The 20,322-nt window shown below is 35.2% G+C and overlaps 1 protein-coding gene across 1 annotated transcript in view; it reads right to left on the bottom strand.

Annotated features, from left to right (window-relative positions):
• Positions 1-20,322, bottom strand: part of TTC1 (tetratricopeptide repeat domain 1) — a 53,498-nt gene that overhangs the window by 28,271 nt on the left and 4,905 nt on the right. The window contains exons 3-5 of the mRNA XM_044664460.1: positions 9,471-9,531; positions 5,371-5,483; positions 2,243-2,279 (exon numbers count right to left, since the gene is read on the bottom strand). Of these exons, the coding sequence (XP_044520395.1) occupies positions 2,243-2,279; positions 5,371-5,483; positions 9,471-9,531 (211 nt within the window). The remainder of the gene's footprint in view (positions 1-2,242; positions 2,280-5,370; positions 5,484-9,470; positions 9,532-20,322) is intronic.

Below are 20,322 nucleotides of genomic sequence, written 5' to 3' on the forward strand. Positions count from 1 at the left end.
TTTTATTCTAGCTAAATTCTGCCATTTTTACCTTTACATCTTTTATCATTTGACAACTCTTCTCTTAATCCCCTGCCCCTACCTTAGTTCAGGCCCCCATCACCTTTTGCCTAGCTTCTCCTCATCTTGTGATCTTCCACAAGCACAGTTTGATGTCATTTTCCTACTCAAGAAACTAGTGATTTCTACTGCCACTAGAATAAACTATAAGTTTTTGTTTATTAGACAAATCAACAAGCTTTTAAGCAAGGCACAATATCAGGCATGGGAACACAAAAAGCAGTAAAAACATGGGCTCTGCTTAAAGAACTCATAGTCAAATTGGGAGACAACCTGTAAATAATTAAGTACATACAAGATATATGAATAAATGGAAAATAAGCTGAGAGGGAAAGCACTAGGAACTGGGCAGAATAAGAAAGGCTTTCTGTAGAAGGTGGAATTCTGTTGAGTCTTGAAGGAAACTGCCACTGAAAAGGCAGTGTTGGAAGATGTTTGTAAAAGGAACAACAAGAGAAGGCAAGTATTGCTAGTAAACAAAGTATATGAAAGGTAGTAAAGTGTAAGAAAAATAAGAAGGAGCAAGGTTATAAACAAGTTGAAATGCTGAGAGAATTTTATTTTTAATTCTGAAGAGAATAAAGAGTAGTTGAAGTTTACTGAGGAAAGGTAGAGGCATGGTCAGATATGCAATTTAGGAAAATGTCTGAGAGCTAAGTGGAGGCTGAACTGGAATTTGCAGATAAGGCAGAGAGCTTCACCATGAGGTTATTGCAAAAGTTGAGATATAAGGTGATGTGGGCCTGCACTAGGATGGTGATAGTCTCAGAAGACAGAAAGGGGTGTACAGATGTCACAAAGGAAGAACAGGACTTGGCAACAGGCTGAATATGGGAGGTGAAATATGAGGAGCTAAGAATAACATCTTCCTTGCTAGTTTAGGTGACTGGGAGGATGGTGATCCTTTTCACTATAATATGGAAATTAGACAGAGAAAAGGGCTTTAGAGAGAAAGATGATGAGTTCAATTTTGGGCAGAATGAGTTTAAGCCACTTAGAGGACATCTAGTTTCAGATTTCCTATAGGCATGTTGGTGATCAAATGTATAACCCAGATTAAATTGCTTGCCAGCTCTGAGAGTGGGGTGGAAAGAAGGGAGGGAGACCATTTGGATCATATACTTTTGGGAAAAGTTATATGGAAATTTGTTATTAAAATAATAAAAAAAGAAGAAGAAAAAGACTAGAAGTTGAGAGAGAGGCTAGGGATGGAAAAAGAGATCTGAGATGGTAATTGTATTTATGGGAACTGATGAGATTTCCAAGTGTGAGGGTACAGAGAGAGAAGAAAAGAGGGTCCAGGACAGAGCCCTAAAGGATACCCCCAGTTAGCAGGTGTGACTATGGTCTATTTTAGGATAGTAGTGACATGGCATATGAAAAAAAGCACTACATTTGGAGGCAAAGAATCTAGATTTAAACCTCAGCTCTGCTATTTCCTAACTAGGCTGCTTTAGGTAAGTAACTTCACTTCCTGTGTCTTAGTTTTCCTCATCCAGAAAATGAGGAGGTTGGACTAAGAATCCTAGCTCTTAACCTTTTTTTTGTGTCATGGACCCATTCTGACCATCTGATGAAACCTATGGAATTTGTATACAAAAGAAGCCAATTAAAGAGGCAAAAAACCAAATTCACAGACCCCAGTTTAAGAACTTGTAGGTAAGATGATATTAAAGTCCCTTACAGATCTTCTATCGTATTCTATTCTATTCTATTCTATGAATATAAATAGGGAGTACAGGACAGATGTAAGAGATATTTCAGAAGTAGTATCAACAGGATTTGGTAATTAAAATGTAAAGGAAAGTGAATACATCAAATTAATCCTAATGTCTTGAAAGGGGGAGAATAAGCTAATGGTGGCAGACTACGAAGGACTGGTGAAGTAGGAAGAGAAATAGCTTCAGGGAAAAGAGATAACAAACCTAGTTTTGAATGTGTTGATCTGAGATGCCAATAAGAAAACCAGGTGGAGAAAAATGTCTTGATTAGATAAATATGACTATTCAACAAAATTGTCTTTACCTGAAATATAAAGCCTCTTCTTAATCATTTCTATACACCAATATCCCTTTTCTTTCTCACCCAACAGATAGAGTCCTTGTATGAGTTTCTATATTTGTTTCTTTGAGTACTAACAGTTTTTGTGTGTTTACACTCAGTAGGATAAAAATCATCATACCTTTGCTACAGTCATTGATAGCAGCATCTTTCTTGTCCTAAAATGAAAAAGACCTTTAATATGCTTTTTCCAATTTCAGTGACTTGAACAACAAAAGAACCAATAATATGAAATCTGCTTTATTGTTTTTATACTTCAATGAGTCTGTGATTTCTTCAATACGAGTACTTTTCCTACTTGTTCAGAGAGCAGCTCATCTATACCTTAATATCATGCAATTCCTGTTTATGTCTTTTGTGGAAGATATAAATCTATCCAATGAATTGGAGGTTTTACTCAAATTTTTGACATTCCATAGGTATCAATGGGTAATTTATATTGTCTGTCTATTAATTCTTTCTTCTGATACATGACCCTTCTGCCCTCCCTCCCCACCATTTTATTTTTCCTAAATGTTACTTTTTATACCACTCTTTCTTATAAATTGTGGTAATAGGATATAGTCCACCTAGGTCGACTATGTACCCTAATTTTTTTCTTTGAGAATTGATAATCATTGAACTAGACAGGTGATCATAAATTATTACTGGTACATGGAAGGGAAGAAGAAGGTAGACTTTTGTTGATTAAAAAAAAAAATCACATACCAAATGGTACACATCAGAAAGTACATCACCAACCCATCTGGCTTTAAAATCTAAGTCCAGACTGACCAACATCATACTTTAGTTAACATTATTCTTTTTTACATAGAAACTATCTAAAAATAATCTCATTACACAATGTTCCCAATCAAACTTTTCCCTATAATTCTCACTTGAGCATATATGTAATTGGGAACCTTGTTCTATCTTTGGAGCCTGATCAAATGAAATTATAGTCATATAATAACACTAATCATACTGTTCTTTTACGTGCATTTTCTCCTCAATGTTTCTTCTTCCCAAGTGAGGACAATTTCTCAGGTCTATTCTAGTATCTAGACTTAAATCACTTTTTGATCCTTACTCATAAGTAAACTTTCAGATATGAAAGGAAACTGGGGTCATCTAGTTCAAAATCTACATTTTGACAAATGAGGAATTTGAAGGTCAGAAAAGTTAAGCAATTTGCCTCTAACATCAAATTAAAGTTGAAGTACTCACTTTATACCTATTAAATTGGGAAAATAATTTTAAAAAGGCAAAATTAAATGCTGGTGACAATGTGGAGAAACACATGCACTCATACATTACTGGTGGAATTATAAATTGGCACAAGCCTTTTTGAAGAACAATCTAAGAATTCAGAGGAGGAATTATAAAAATAATCATGCCATTTGAATTATCACTGAGAGAATTCATTCTATGAGATGCAAATTTGTGAAGCATTATACATTTTTTTTTTTGCCTCAAATACACTCTCCCTTCTTGCCTCTCCCTTTAGTTTTAAGTCTTTGTCCTGTGATAACTCCTACAAGAGATCATAAATGTAGAACTGGAAGGGATCTCAGAAGTTGCCTAATTAAAACCCTTAATTTTACAGATAAGCAAACCCAAGTAAAAAAAAGTTAAGTGACTTGCCCTAGGTCACAGAGGTAGTAAAAAGCAGGTCTGAGATGTTAATTCAGGTTTCATGACTCCAAGTCTAATATCCTTAAACCAGTAATCTTTCTATTACACCAGGGAGTCTTTAAAAGAAAATTTTTTTTAAAATAACCCTTACCTTGTCTCTTAGAACCAAAACATAGTATTGGTTCTAAGGCAGAAGAATAGTAAGGGCTAGGTAAAGGATGTTAAGTGACTTGCCCAGGGTCACATAGGTAGGAAGTGCCTGAGGCCAAATTTGAACCCAGGACCTCCATCTCTAGGCCTGGATCTTAATCCACGGAGTCATTTAGCCGCCCCCCCCCCCCATAAAGCCTTTCTTGATGCTCTAGTTGGTATTGCTCTTTTCCTTTTCCAAGGTTCTTAACCTTAGATCTTCAGGTATGTGGATAGATTTGAGGAGTTCATGAATTTCAGTGGGAAAAAATGTCTTTATTTTTATTAACTTCTAATTGAAACTTTAGGATTTGCTTCAATTAATTATGAATTAAAAAATTATTCTGAAAAAGGCTCCACAGTTTTATTAGACTGCCAAAGGAGTCCACATGACACCAAAATTTTTGAGAAACCCTGTTCTAGTTGTTAGTATTCCTCACAAGGAATGAAATTCCTGAGGAGCCCATAAATCCTCCCACTATAAGGAACCAACTATGGCGGTTTTGTAGTAATTGTAGACTTACAATTTTCAAATCCCCAAAGGCAAATTTATGTATTGTTTCTGTTCTTGTGGATTTCTAAAATTGTATTTCATGATGATTAAACATTTTATTCTATCATGTAGCAGAAAGGGTAAGCAAACACACAGATTCTTATCTTCTTCTGACTAGGATTAACTTCATCTACCTAAAAGGAACCTCACAATTAGCAAATGAATTTCTCTAGAGAATTTTAGAGCTAACTTCAAACAACATCAGAATATTTTCCTTTAAGTTACCTGATCCATATTTCTTCTAATTTTGATTCCGATTCCTGGTAAATGAAATCTGGCATGCTGTAATGTACATATAACATCTATTTTGTACTACGGAGGCATGTGTTCTTATTAGGACTAGTAGTCTACTGAATTAATCTTTCCTGAAACCAGTGAAATCTGTTTAATGGAAAGACTCCACCCATTGCTTCAGAGAGTTTATGGTTCAGAATTAAGATCCTTTGCTTTAAAATTCAAAGTTGTCTTGATGGCTAGGTTAAATTTTCACAGTAACAGTAAGTGGACTTAATTAAAAAAAAAACAACAACAAACAAACAATAAAAAAAATCTTTACCTTCTGTCTTAGAATCAATACAGTGTATTGGTTCCAAGGCAGAAGAGCAGTGAGGATAGGCCATGGGGGGGTTAAGTGACTTATACAGGGTCATACTGCTAGGAAGTATTTGAGGTCAAATCTGAACCCAGGACCTCCCATCTCTGGGCCTGCCTCTCAATCTACTGAGTTACCAAAGAGCCCCTGACTTAAACTTTTAAAAAATATTTTTCTTTCTGTAATTCATACTCAGGGAAGCAATTAGACTGGCAGGCTAATTTTCAGAGAAAAGTAACATTAGAGTTCCATCAGTTCCATAATTTTTTGTTAAAAGATGAGACTAATGAAGAACACATACCTGTTTCATTCTTGCAGCAGCTCTGTTCGAAAACAGGACAGATCTATCTTTTTGATAGCAGGCAGGGCAAGTTTGAAGAGCTCGACTGTAAGAACTTTCTGCTTCTACATATTCTGAAATTTGGAAGGTAAGGAAGTAAGCTTTTAATATTTATTTTTTTACACTATATCTGCTCCACAAGATCCCTTTAGTATATCACAGTATTTTTTATAAAGTTTTATCCTAGAATAGTGGTCACAGCCATAGTAACTTTTTTGCCACAGAAATCACCATAATTATCTTTGGTTTGTTTTAAAGAAATACTGATTCTTATGCTCGTCTCACAAGGCATTTTTCCTTTGATCATTGAGATTCAAAGCAACTGTCCCAATTAATTAATAGCTTAAAAAAGTAATCTCTGGCTGCCTTTTATTTCTAGGGATTTGAAATCAAAGGACTCTATCGGTAAAATTGCTCCAAATTTCCTACTATAATAAATCTCAAGTTTCAACTTTCATAGAGCTTTGATAATTTAGGCATTTTTCAAAGAGTAAAAGTATTTTAAAAAAAAGAGAAGGGACTTAAGTTTATGTCATTTAGTGTGGAAGAAGTTACACATTTCTATCCTCACCAAAAATATTTTGTTTGTGGTTAAAACTGAAGGGCAAAAGTCATTCCCTAACAGATAAGTGATCAAAGGACATGAACAAACAGTTTTCAAAAGAATTACAAACTATTAACAAACTATAAAAGAATGCTCCAAATCACCAATAAGAGAAATGCAAATAAACAGAATCTTGAGGTTTCAACACAAACCCAGGAAATTTGCAAAGATGATGAAAGATAGGAGTAGTCAATATTAGATTGGTTGTATAAAGACAAGAACACTAAGAAATTATTTTTGGAGCTGTGAATAAGTATAATCTTTCTGGAAAGTAATTTAGAATTATATGTTTATACCCTTTGACCCAGGGAGTCCACTGATAACAAACATATCCCAAAAGAGAACAATGATAAAAATAAAATTTCCACATATATTAAAATACTAATAGTAACAATTTTTGTAGAAGCAAAGAACTGGAAACAAAGTAGATGTCCATTGACTGCGGAATAGTTAAAGAAACTGTGGTACATGAATGCCATGATATATTATTATGCTTTAAGAAATGATAAATGTGATGAATACAGAGAAGCATGGAAAGATTTTCATGAACTAATGCAAAAAAAAATAAACAGTGTTAAGAAAACAATATACACAATGACTACAATAATGTAAATGGAAAAAAAGAACAATAAAAGTGAACAAAAGCCTGGTCTCAAAGGACAGATGAAAAAAGTACCTATTTCTACTCCTCTGCAGAGGAGGGGAGGGTCCAGGGGTATGTAACAATGTATATAATGTTAGGATTTTTTGGTGCACTGATTTGGTTTTGCTGATTTTTTCTTTTTCTTTTAAAAAATTGTTTGTTATAAGGTTATCTCTTAGGGATGGGGAGAAAAGTAGGGGAAAATTTGGGTAACATAAAAACAAAGGATACCAATAAAAATTTATTTTAAAAAATTTGATGGCTACCATATACCATTGAGAGATAAATGCATTTTATAAGCATGATACACATATGATACACACACATATTAATGTACATACTTCATTCTAGAAATAGTAGGGAGCCAGTGGGATTTATTGGAGAAGGTTGAAATGGTCAGCCCTGCATTTAGGAAGCTCACTTAAGGGGCAGTGTGGAGAATGGCTTAGAGTGGAAAGGGAAGAGACTTGAGTCAGGCAAGTTCTTGTAACAGTACGGATGAGAAGTAATGAGGACCTTATACTAGGAGTAGTGACTTTATATTATAATTTTATATGTAACATATGCATATACAAACATGCATATGATCTATTCATATCAGTATTAAAATTTATTATTTATGTCTTCTTAGGCCTAATATTTAACTAGATTAAAATGCATGATTTTTAGAAATCACAACTTGGTATAGTGTTAGCCTCACTCTTGCTTCTGACATATACTAGTTGTTTAACCATGGGCAAGTCATTTAATCTCAAGGTGTCCCTGGGTTAACTCTTTAAAATGTTAAGTTGCAAAGAAGTTGTCAAAATGCATTGGTATACAAAGTTCCTCACCAGTAAAGAGGAAGTTTCCAAGTCAACAGTAAAAAAACAAAAGCAGCCAATAAGAACTTACTCTTAAAATGTGCTGACTCTACTAAATAACTGTTGGAAGCAGAAAACTATGCAAAACACTCCCAGATGTATAGTCTCAGTTCTAGTCTTTCTCTTATGCTCCACTCTTATGTCACCTACTGCTTATTGGATATTTCAAATTAACATATTCAAAATGAAACTCAGTATCTTTCTTTCCAAACATAGCTCTCTTTCAAACTACTTGATTACTCTCAAGGCTGCCAACATCTCTCTGGTATTCCAGGTTTGCAATTTTAGTGTTCTCATAGACTCCTCACTCTCACTGAAACCCATATTAACAATCAGTTGCCAAATCTTGTCTTGTAATTTCTAACAGCATCTCTCACATGTCCTCTTTGACTATCTATTTACAAAGCCACACTCTAATGCAGGGTCCTCACACTTTTCACCTAGACTACTTTACAAGAGCCTCCTCTTTGTTCTCCCTGATTCAAGGCTGTTTCCTTTCCAGTTTCCTAAGTGACCTTCTTATATAGCAGGTCTGATCATGTCAGCCTTCTCCAATAAACTCCAATGGTTCTCTGCACCTCTAGGACAAAATAAACACCCTTTTGCTGGGCATTTAAAGCTCATTACAACTTGCCCCCTCCTTCCCCTTACATAGTAATCTTCTCTTCATACTAGATGGTCAAGAATACTGGTCTCCTTCTGTCCATCATACATGACATTCTATTTCCCATCTCCATGCCTTTGCCCTGGCTAACTTCCATGCCTGGAATATCTTCCTGTTTACCTCTGCTTCTTAGAATTCCAGGTTTTCTTAAAAATGAATAATCTTCTATAGAAAGTCATTAAACAGTTCCTTATTGCATCAACTACTAATATTCTCTTTCCCCAAACTACCTTGCATTCATTTCTAAATTTCATTTTATTTTTTTTTCCAATTACATGTAAAAAATGACCGACATTTCCAAAAGAATACTGAGTCTTGAATTCTCTCCCTTCTTCCCTACCCTTCCAACCTAGCATTCATTTCATATATCTGTAAATTTATATATCATTTTATATATCAGACTGTACATATACATATATATACAGGGTGTCTCAAAAGTCTGTGCCATTTTATGCTTTTTAACAGCTTTAAAAATAGTTTTAAACATTAAAGCTTAAAATACCATTAAGACTTTGGGACTATGTCTGTAACTCCTTTTATAGCTTATAAGATCTTCATAAATATGGGATGTTTCACTTTTGTCTGTTGCCCTAGCACTTTACTGCCTGACGCAGAGTAGGCACTTATTAAATCCCTGTTGGTTTTTCACATGAAATAGCCAATAAAAATACTAATATAACTAGAATGCTTAAAGGACCTACATTTCTTTTGAAATTATGACAGCATTATTACAAAAGTAAATACCTATTCAAACTTATGTAAAACCATATTAATTCAAAGCCACCATAAGATATGAAAATGTATGTATAGAATATCTATCTTATTAAAACATCAAGGGAAGAGACAGCAAAAAGCATGTAAAGGGAAAAGCATAGGATTTATTAGATTCGTGCCTAATGGCACATGCAATGAAAATCAAAACAGTGAAAAGCTTTTGAGTTTCAGTCAAACATTAATGGTTAGGGTTTTCTAAAGTAATTAGAGGGTTTTTCCCCTTTAATTTTTGCAGTGAAAGATAAGAGAACACAAGAAAGGAAAACAAGACCTGTGCTGAAAGGACTCATAGAGAAGATGACTCATATCAGCTAAGAATGTGGTCTTATCATTTAGTAAATAAAATGAAATTCTAAGGTACTGGGAAGTAAAACTTAAATTGCAGAGAATGTAGTTCCAGGAGAGGCTGCAAAATCTTCTTTTGCTGCTTTGTGTCTTTATGGTTTTGACAAATAATAAGGGTTCAGAAAGACCACCATCATTAGTCCTAAAACATTTTATTCATTAACTTACCTCCTTTTTTAAACTGTTCATTCCCTACTTCTTTTAGTCTGGTGCTCTCTTCTCTTCTTTTCTATAAAACATGAAAGAATTTATCTTATAATTTCTAAATGAAGTGACAAAGCAGGTCAGGGCCCTATGACTGAATAGTAATTATTTTTGATATTTGGTCAGGATTCTTGCTTTAGCTACTTGAAGAGATACATATGTAGAAAATCAAGGGTGCTTAAGATGTTTTACTTTTGCATGGAAGGTGGAAAAAATCAATAAGGCAATTAAAAAATATTTATTAATTGCCTAGACAATAAATGCCAGACACGGTGCTAGGTACCCCAACCCTGAAGAGAAGCTACCAAACTCTTACAAAATACTGCCCTGATAGCATTACCAAAGCAGAATACTGAGTGATTTGGATCCAGTATGGTACTTTTTTTGTGAAGGATCTATCATAATAAAGAAATGATATACTTTTTGAGCGTCAGTTGCTTTGAAAAGATATCAAATTCTTAATTGGGGAAAATGTTAAGACTTTTACTATTAAAAGTGGCTAAAAATGACCTATAATATCATTCCACATCACACTGATCACTCTAAGGTGGAAAATGGACAATAAGGTAATAGTTATGCTTGAACTTCAATACTGTTTTTAGTATTTATTACCCAAACTGGAAGCTGTAAGAAAAATGGAAATTTCTCTTATTTAGCTACTCTGCTCCCTTACCACATTCACTTTCCCTTCTTTCAGCCATCACTGTTTAGTCCCCACTTCATGTTTAGGTAGAGAAAAAGCATATAGATTATTTGAGCAGAAGTACTAAATTCTTGGTCATGAGATTTGTAAAGGCATTTCTTCCTCCATTAGACTGTGAGCTCCTTGAGGGCAGGAACTGTCCTTTGTCTTTCTTCATATTTTCTTTGCGCAGCATTTATCATAGTACTTGGCACACAGTAGTTACTTAATTGACTATTTTAAGGCAGTAGAATATTCTAAATAAACATAATAATCTCTGTATGTAAAAATGGATGATATTAATTAATTTCTTTCCCTCTTGGATCACTGCCTTGTATTGGTGGAGGGGCTACTCCACCAATGAAACCATGAATTATGCCATGTGGATTTACTCAAGATGGATGGGTCCTAGTGGAGAGTTCTGACAAAAGATTATCCAGTGGAGGAGTTAATGGCAAACCACTCCAGGATCTTTGCCGAGAAAATGTCCATAGTATTAAGACGCTAAGACTAAAATGAACCTCTCAGGTTGGAAGGTGTCCAACACATTAGTGCAGGACAAAAGGGTCAGACACAAGTGAACAATTAATTTCTTCTAATAAAATATCCTAAGGATACAGAGTATGAAGAAATCAAGATAAACAAAATCACTTCCATTAGTTTCTCTTCTTACTCTTAACTTTGAATTTCACACAGATGGACAAAAAAATCATTAAACACCATTCCGTAGCAAAGATGGCCCATGCTGAACATGAATGTATTTTCAACCATAAACCTTAACAGCATTGCTGGCACAAGAAAAATTAACATATATTCATGCCTGTCAGGTTTTGAGTGTAGTTTCAGAGAATCTAAAAGCATTTTTCTACTTTAGAAGATCTGATGTATAACACAACCCTAGAGAAATGAATAAGAGTACTAAATTAATAGGTGGTGAACTTCCAAACAGATTCCAGAGGCCAATTTCGTGTTTTGCTAAGCATGATATATTTTATACTAGGAGTACAAAGCAAAGGTTGAAAATATTAAAATGTTTTAAGCAATTAGGCAGCAAACATTAGAAAAGAAGCTGCTTTCCTCTGCGCAGGTCATATAAATTGAGGATTAATGCAATTATCAATATCTAGTAGAACATCTTAGAAATGGCTAAAAATAGTACTCCATAGAGAGAGTACCACCATCTCCTAGTTGTGCTAGGAGATCCACTTTATACTTACACAAAGATGAGGTACTTGGATGTTCTCTGTATAGTACCATACCACAAACAAACTATTCTAATGGGAAATTTTTTTTTCCAAATATAGATTCTAGAGACTGTAATGCAGCTGTACACTAGTCGTTAAGAGTGCTTAAGAAGAATCTTTAGCCAGTGGTACAAGATTATAGCAGTCAGAGGCACTGTTTCTAAGGATATATTCTTACTCTAAAAATGAAAAGCTTCTAATTATGGCTAGGAACTCCCTCACACTCCTCCACAACTCCTTTTAAAGAATTCCAGAAAGACTCATAAGGAAACATCTGCTCTCTTGTTATATTTCTGTAAGGGATGGAAAAGATTATACTGGACTCTTACCTCAGCATTCAAGGAATTCGGTGCGCTCCTCACTATTAAAATTTTAGGGAGGGGAAACAGTAAAATGCAGGGCAGATATACTTCACTGGAGGAAGTTGTTTAGAAAAAAATTCTAAACAGAAAATGTGCTTAATAACAGTCATATGAATTAAGAGTCATAGGACATGGATTTGAATCCTGGCTTTACCACTTACTTATGAGATCCTGGTCAATCATTTCCCTCCGTGGGATTCAATTTTCTTATCTGTTAAGTTAGGAGTTGGACTACTTAGGCATCAGATTAAAATCTATGATCCTAAGAATGGAATGTAATTTAACTAATGGCAACCCTATTGTTAACTCTTTGCCTTGAATTAAGATTCTTCATTATCTATCTCCATTCTACCTAGCCAATCTTATCTCCCACTGTTTCCCTCAAATAATCCTCTATGACACAATTTACTGATTTCTAATTCTAAAACTTTGCATATATAGTTCCCAATTCCTGGAATAGCTTTACTTCTCTCTTCATTACCTAAACAAACAGCTTTCTCTTAGAATCTTTACTAGCACTAGAAGGTATTTAACAGTCTAATTTTTAAAAATTAGAATTGTGTATATACCTTTATTTATATTCCCAACTAGATTATACATTCCTGAAGATCAAAGATATTTTTACATTTCCTTTATATCTGCCAGAATCAAGTCCAATGCTGGGAATAGAGCAATAGCTTCATAAATGTGCAGTACAAAATGGACGATGGAAGAGGTTACAGTTTATGCTTCCATGGATACTCAGTTTTGTTGATGACCATATGTTGGATGCATCAGTACCGCAAAACATCTTCAGTGAGATCCATGGGTACTCAAAAGAGAGTCACTTACAAATGTATACAAAGTAAAAAATAAAAACATGTAAAAAAATCACTGCCCAGATTATGGCACATAGTAGGATGGGTCTATTGGAACATTTAACTTGGAGGAGGTACTATAATTGGTTGAGTAGGGTCCAAAACTGAAAAGAGTAGCTCACATTGATCAAATTTAGGAAATTAGGCAGTGCTTTCAATGATACCCAGCTGTTTCCCAAGCCTATCTTCTTATTACCAATATTTTCCTACTGATGCTAAATGGCTGCAGACCAAGAACATTACATTCATGAACTGAAACTGCAAAAATGCAAAGGATCAAAAAAAAAAAAAAATGCAAAGGATCACAAGATTATAAATACAGCACATTAGCAAGCATAACATGCACATAGGAAGTAGTATTAAAGGCATTATCAAGGATATGTATAATAAAAACAAACAAACCCAAAACACTCTGGATATTGCGCTGGTAGCTACAAAATATAACATGACCTAGAAACACTTCTGGTGTGTTGAATACTCCAGGAAAGATTCATGAAAGGTCACAGAAAGAAATTGCAATGTGAAATTTTCATACTTTACAATGAAAAGGCACGGATGATTTCATTTTACATGATGAAGAGATGCTTATATAAATGAAATCATGGATCTATTGAAGTAGTAAAAGACTGATGTGCAACTTATTAAAAATTTCTGAATTATGCCTTTAGTCTCTGGCTCAATTTGCTATCTTAAAGTGATGGCTAAATGAGAGACTGTACTGAACAAAGTTCATGGAACCACTATTTTGTTGCCAAGGGCTCAAATGAGTTTTGACTTCATCCCAGGTCTGGATCTGAATAATACAGATGCAAGAGAAAAGAGAGGAATGAATACAATCATGACAACTGAATTTCAGGTATACTTGACTGGCAATTGAACAAATAAAGCAGAAAGATACATAATTTTTAATTATACATTATATTTGTGCCATTTTCCTGAGCAGTGTTAAGTCTCAGAGACCCAATCACATTCATTCTGGTTCTGAGAAGCATCACTGTTAGTCATAAATTGTTTTGTGCCAAACATTAATTTCTGCATCAGTCTTTGTCCGAAGTTCTCACTTGTAACAAGTTGTGTCCCTGTCAGGGCAGTGCTCCTCTTTTGCTTCATTAACACTATTTATTTATTAAAAATGGCCTTAAAGTACAAAAGTAGTGATGATCCTAAGAAAGTCATAAAGTACACAGGTATGTTCTTATAAGAAATACTTATTACATTTTGGGGTTTGTTATTATGTGTAATTTTCAACTTACTTGAAAGGTCTTGGAATATATTGGTTGTGTAAAATGAGGTCCTACTGTACCACAAAGTACCCTCTGGAACCTAACAAATGATTCTATGGTAATGCTTTACAGTCCTAAAGGAAACAAATAATTTCTTGTCAGGGATGCTAAGTAGTACAGTGGATAGAGTACTTGGGCCTAGAGTCAGACCTGGCTTAGAATACCTTCTAGGTGTATAATATCTCTGGGCAAATTAATTAACAGCTTTCTGCCTTGGTTTCCTCATCTGTAAAAATGGGATAATAACAGCACCTACCTCTAAAGGTTGCTGTGAGGATCAAATGACATATGTTTAGTACACTGCCTGGAAAATAGTAAATACTATATAAATGTTAGCTGTTATTGTGGTTGTCATATTTTGATTAATGATTAATTAATGAGTAGAGAAAAAAAGTATGGAAGTCAGAGGAACCTGGCTTCTAATCTCAGCTCTACTATTTGGGTTAAGACTCTTCCCTGGGCTTCAGTTTCCTTGCCTGCAAAAGGAGGGCACTAAATTAGATGATTTCTAAGATACCGTCCAAATCCTGATGCTAACTATTAAGGACAGCTCTACAGAGAGTACTGAAGCCATATAACTGATTCTTTAAATTCTGAGTTTTATTTATGCATCCCATATAAAAAATGATATAATGTTCCAACTGTGGGCTTTAGTTTGCTTAAATTGCTGCTCACATGAAACTATTTTCAAATGAGTCTGAGTTACATATCAGATTCCTGTTTTGTTGAAGAATGGCAGGGTTATTTTGCAGAGTTTTTTCTAAACATTTTCTCATCAACACAATACTGATTATCCTTCTGTTAAAGTAACATTTTTGGCTGCATTATTCTAGAAAGCCTTTTGGATAACTGCTTGAACAAATGATATAATACTACAAAATATACATTTTAAGTGATTAAAATTGCCAATTCATGTAAAAAGTGGATGTTTAGTTCCTTGCTTTTTTCATCAAGTTCAAGAAAAATCAAAAAGAAATGAGAGCTGTAGAATTGAGCCACTCTTTTCCTGCTACCATCCTGGAGCATACTGATAAAAGTTTTGCTTATTTCCACTTCTAAATGAACAGTAGAAAAAAAACTGATCTTCAAAGTATAGTTACCACATTTGAAAGATCTCATTATTTTACAATAATATATGTGTTCTTTAGCAAATAAATGGCTTCATCCACTCATTAAAAAGGATGCCTTATATACAGAAAGGTCTGCATAGCTGTACTTCCATGCTATGGAGCAATGATTCTCAAAGTGGGCACTACCACCCCATGGTGGGTGCTGCAGCGATCCAGGGGGGCAATGATGGCCACGGGTGCATTTATCTTTCCTATTAATTGCTATTAAAATAAAAAAAATTAATTTCCAGGGGCTAAGTAATATTTTTTCTGGAAAGGGGGCAGTAGGCCAAAAAAGTTTGGGAACCACTGGTAGAGAGGGTGAAACATTTTTAAATTCCAGAGTTTTCTCTTCAGTGTATCATTCTGTGTTCAGCTGAATTTATCCAGAGATACAACTAAGCCAGGAAAATAAGATTTAGAGCTGAATGGGATTTTAGATCTTCTTTGATTTCAATTTTTTTGATTTGATTTCAAACTCAAGTGGAAATGAGAAGCCACTAATCTGTACATAAGGCTCACTGCAGGCCGAATAATTTGACTTAATTTTAAAATGACTAAATTTTACAATGTAATATTATCCATATTTTATTGTATTTTTACTTATTTTGTTAAATACTTCCCAATTATATTTTAATCTGATTTGGGCCACACAAGGAAGTATTGGGTCACAAGTGGTCTATGGGCTGTGTTTGACATATCTCTTCTAGTCCAACTTCTTCAGATGAAGAGGAAACTGAAGCTCAAAGGAATACAAAGTGCCTTGTTTAAAATGACAAAGCTGAGGGCAGCTAGGTAACTCAGTAGATTGAGAGTCAGGTCTAGAGATGAGAGGTTCTGGATTCAAATCTAGCCATATTTTGGTTTTAAAGGATTACTCTTTTACAAAAATAAATAATATGGAAATAAGTTCGAGTGATAATATATTTATGTATAACCCAGTGGAATTGCTTGTCAACTCCGGGAGGGAAAAAACATGAATCATAATAGAAAAAAATTGAAAAATAAAAACTTTAATTAATTAAAAAAATAAAAAACTAGGCCCAGATACATCCTAGTTGTGTGGCCTTGGACAAATCACTTAACCTCCACTGCCTAACCCTTACTGTTCTTCTGTCTTTGAACCAATATACAGTATTGATTCTAAGTCAGAAAGTAAGGGTTTAAAAAAAAAAAAAAGGAAAAACAAGATGATAAAGGGAATAGGAAGCAGAGCCAGGAATGGATGAGTTCTCTGATAAATTATTAGAAGTCAGTACCACTCTGATGCTTTATTGGGATGTGGAGTTTTTAAAAGCTTTCAGTGGAGTAAAAGCTCTATAAGGTCCAATCAACCTAGGAAGAATGAGATATATATACACCTCAGTTTAAGGGTGTCTATTTTCTAGAAATCTGATTATTTGAGCTTGGAAAGGCACATCAAGAAATTGCCTGGAGGATGACAGATTTTTTAATCCATGAAAACTGTCAAAAACCATATATCCTTAAATTATTAAAGAATCTGAAAATATATTATAGTTAAAAGGGTAGGCAGGGCAGCTGGGTAGCTCAGGGGAGTGAGAGTCAGGTCTAGAGACAGGACGTCCTAGGTTCAAACCCGGCCTCAGCCACTTCCCAGCTGTGTGACCCTGGACAAGTCACTTGACCCCCATTGCCCACCCTTACCAATCTTCCATCTATAAGACAATACACCGAAGTACAAGGGTTTAAAAAAAAAAAAGGGTAGGAAAAGAAACTTTCACCTTTCTGCAGGATAAAAATTTTTTAAAGTTATAAGAGGTCAATATGTAGGAACTTTAAATTTAAATTTTAAAAGTCTTGTTTGGTATAGAAGCAAACTCTCCTATACCTATTATTTTATCTAGACAGTGAGAATTTAAGTGATTTGCCCCTGGTTATATGGGTAATATGTTTCAGAGGCAATATTTGAACTGAGGTATTTCCTTGAATTCAGGTAAATCCTTGAATCCAGAGAGAATGCTCAGAGCATAAAGATGGAGTATTTTGTTCATGGAAGAGCCAGGAGATTGGTGTCACTAGATCTCTGGATTGAAGAGTATGGCAGGGAGTAAAGTATAAAAAGCTCGGAGTGGGATGGTAGCAGGCATTCTAGATAATGAATTTGCTTTGAATGCCAAAAAAAGAGTATTTGATTGCATTATATTTGATATTAGAGGTGATTGGGAATCACTGAAGTTTACAAGTGTGAAGCTGGAGTCAAAGTGACATGATCAGACCTTTACTTTAGGAAAATCAATTTAATGACTGAATAGAGAATGGATTGTAGTGGTGAAGAGACTTAAAGCAGGCAGACCTGCCAGCAAGTCATTGTACTAATCTAGATGTGAGGTGATGAGGGCTTGCACTAGAGCAATAGCCGTGTCAAAGGAGAGAATAGGTCATATTTGAGGGATGCTGCAAAGGTGAAATCAATAGGTTTTGATGACAGCTTGGATATGGTGGAGAGGCAATTGAGAGATAGAAGATTAGGAGGCCTCTTAGGTTGTGAGCCTGAGGGGCTAGGAAGATGGGGTTGCCCTCTGTAGTAACTGGGAAGGTAGGAGGGAGGGATCAGGAAGAAAAGATGAGTTCAGTTTTGGACAAGCTGAATTTAAGATGTATACTGACCATCCAGTTTTACATATCTGAAAAGCAGTTGGAGATATAAGATTGGAAGTCAGCGGAGAAGATGGAGCAGGGTAGGTATATTTGAGAACTGTTAGTAAAGAAATGGTAATTAAGTCATTAGAAGCTGATGAGATCACTGAATGAAATAGTATAGCAGGGAAAGAAAAGAGGGCCCAGGATAGAAGTCAGTAGTATACTTTTGGTTAGAGAGGATGATCTGAATGAGGATTCAAGAGACAGGGAAAGAGAGAACCAGGAGAGAGTAGTGTCCTGAAAATCTAGAGACAAAAAGAGTATTAAGTGCGAGAAGAGAAGAAGAGGTACCTGTACTAGATCGCCTTTTCAAAGAGCTTAGCTACCAAGGGTAGAAGAAATATAGGACAACAGTTAGCTGAGATGGAAGGTTTAAGTGAAGGTTTTTTCACATTGAAGTGATATGTGTATGTTTGTAGGAAGTAAAGAACAAATTGATAGAGATACTGAAAATAAGTGGTAGCGTGGGGATGAAAAAGGGGGCAATCTTTTGAAGCAAACAGGATGAAACAGGATTGTTTGATTTAGCAGAAGGGTTAGTTTGGTAAAGAATAAGACTACTTTATGTGAGACAGGGGTAAAGGAGAAGAGTGGGAAAAAGCATTAGTATTGTGAGATGTGGAAAAGAGAAGAGGGTGCTCATAGTGAACAGCCTCAATTTTCTTCTGTAAAATATGAGGCATGGTTCTCAGTTGAGAGAATGGGGGGAAGGAGAGCCATGGAAGGTTTGAGGAGGAATGAAAAGGTTTAGAAGAGCCACAGTAAAGACTGGGATAGTGAGTTGATGCAGATAAAGTAGGAATGCTTAGCAGCAGTGAGGGTCTAGTTGAAGTTGTGTAGCATAAATTTTTAGGGAACCAAATCAGAACTATTGGCATGATTTTCTCTGCCTTCATTCAACAGCACAAAGGCAGCCGACAGCAGGAGGGATCTAAAGTTGAGGCTTAGCAGGCTTGCAAAGTCCTTTGCATATATTACCTTGTTTGGTCTTCACAACAACATTCTGAGGTAAATGCTATCCCTTTTTTGCAGATGAGGAAATTGGGGCTGAGACACTAAGTGACTTGCCCAAGGTCACATAGGTATCTGTCTGAGACAGGAATTGAACTCATTTTCCTAACTCCACGTCCAAACACTTTATTCATTGTACCACCGAGCTATAAAAATGCCCTTTCCCTTAAGAGTACAACATTTGGTGAACAATGAAATCAAGCATAAAATGAAAGAAAAATAACTTTTAAAAAACAAACTCCCACATCCTTTATTAATACCATAATTACCTACATATTCAACCAAACTCCAACTGTATTTGTTGGCTACTCCACTGACTAAATTAGTTGCCATTATCTATGCCTGAAACCTTGAAAGGACTTTTTTTTAAAAAACCAAATACACAAGAGGAATATATGGCTAACTTTACATTTTGAGAGTAGTTGATAAATTCTAAGTTCTTTAAGCCAAAATTTTAGAAAGAATATCTTTTTCCTTAGTTATTTATTAAATGAACATATTATCAGAGAAGTCTTCTTTCCTTTCTGTGAGATCTTAGGCAGTGCAGGGTCCTGTCTGGATAACATTTGTCTCTTGTGGTCTGAGCCAATGAGCACAAATGGTTAGAACCTATAGGGCAGTGATGGGGAAGGTTTTTGAGTTCAAGTACCCAGAGGGCAAATTCAAGCTGTCTGGGAGCCCCTTCCATCCCCAACCTTAATCAGAGAGTGGAAGAAGGAAGTGCTTTGGTCAGCTGGACAGAGGGGTGGGACATGCAAAAAATGTCCTTGGGCACTAGGAAGAGGGGGAATGGAGCAGTTCCCAATATGTCTTCTAGGCACAGGTGCCAATACTTCACCAACACTGCTATAGGGCATTCATATTCTTTGAAATGCCATTAAGCAGCAATCACTCTAAACATGGGTTTGTTTTTTTTTTTGCTCACTGTAGAAACAACTAGTTAAAGGAAAGAATAAAGAAAATAAATTCAAAGACATATGACAGGCAGATTTATTCCTAAACCTTAAATCTGTCAGCAGCTATCTGCTACCACCTACAGTTTAGAAAAGCAGTTGCCATAAATTTGTCTGAATTTAACATTTGAATACCAAAAAAGCTAGAGTTTATATTGGAAACTCAGGCAAGAGGTAAGAATGATACAAATTTACTAAGATATTCACACTAATTATAATAAGCATTAAGGTATGGTGGAAAGAACACTAAATTTAGAACCAGAGGATCTGGATTCAAATCCAGAATCTCTCTTACTACCTGTGTGACCTTGGGATGCTTGCTTCAACTCTCTGGGCCTCAGTTTCCTTATCTATACTTCCAATGAGCTATTCACTAAAGTGAAGGGCTTCCAGATCTAAATCCATCATTCTATATTGGACTTATATTGATTCATTGCTTTAAAATTTATTAAGCGTTTAGTTCACAGTATTCTTTTGTAAGGTAAATGATGAAAATATCACCTCCATATAAAACAAGGAGGGAGGGAGAGGGAAATAAAATGGACTCATTTAGGTTCATAAGGTCTACATATGTCAGAGCCCTTGGGTATAGAACTCAGGTCTTCCAACCCCAAGACTTGCCCTTTCAGTTTCTGAGTTACTGAACATAACATC

The sequence above is a fragment of the Gracilinanus agilis genome, chromosome 2 (genome assembly GCF_016433145.1).
Source record: "Gracilinanus agilis isolate LMUSP501 chromosome 2, AgileGrace, whole genome shotgun sequence".
NCBI lineage: Eukaryota > Metazoa > Chordata > Mammalia > Didelphimorphia > Didelphidae > Gracilinanus > Gracilinanus agilis.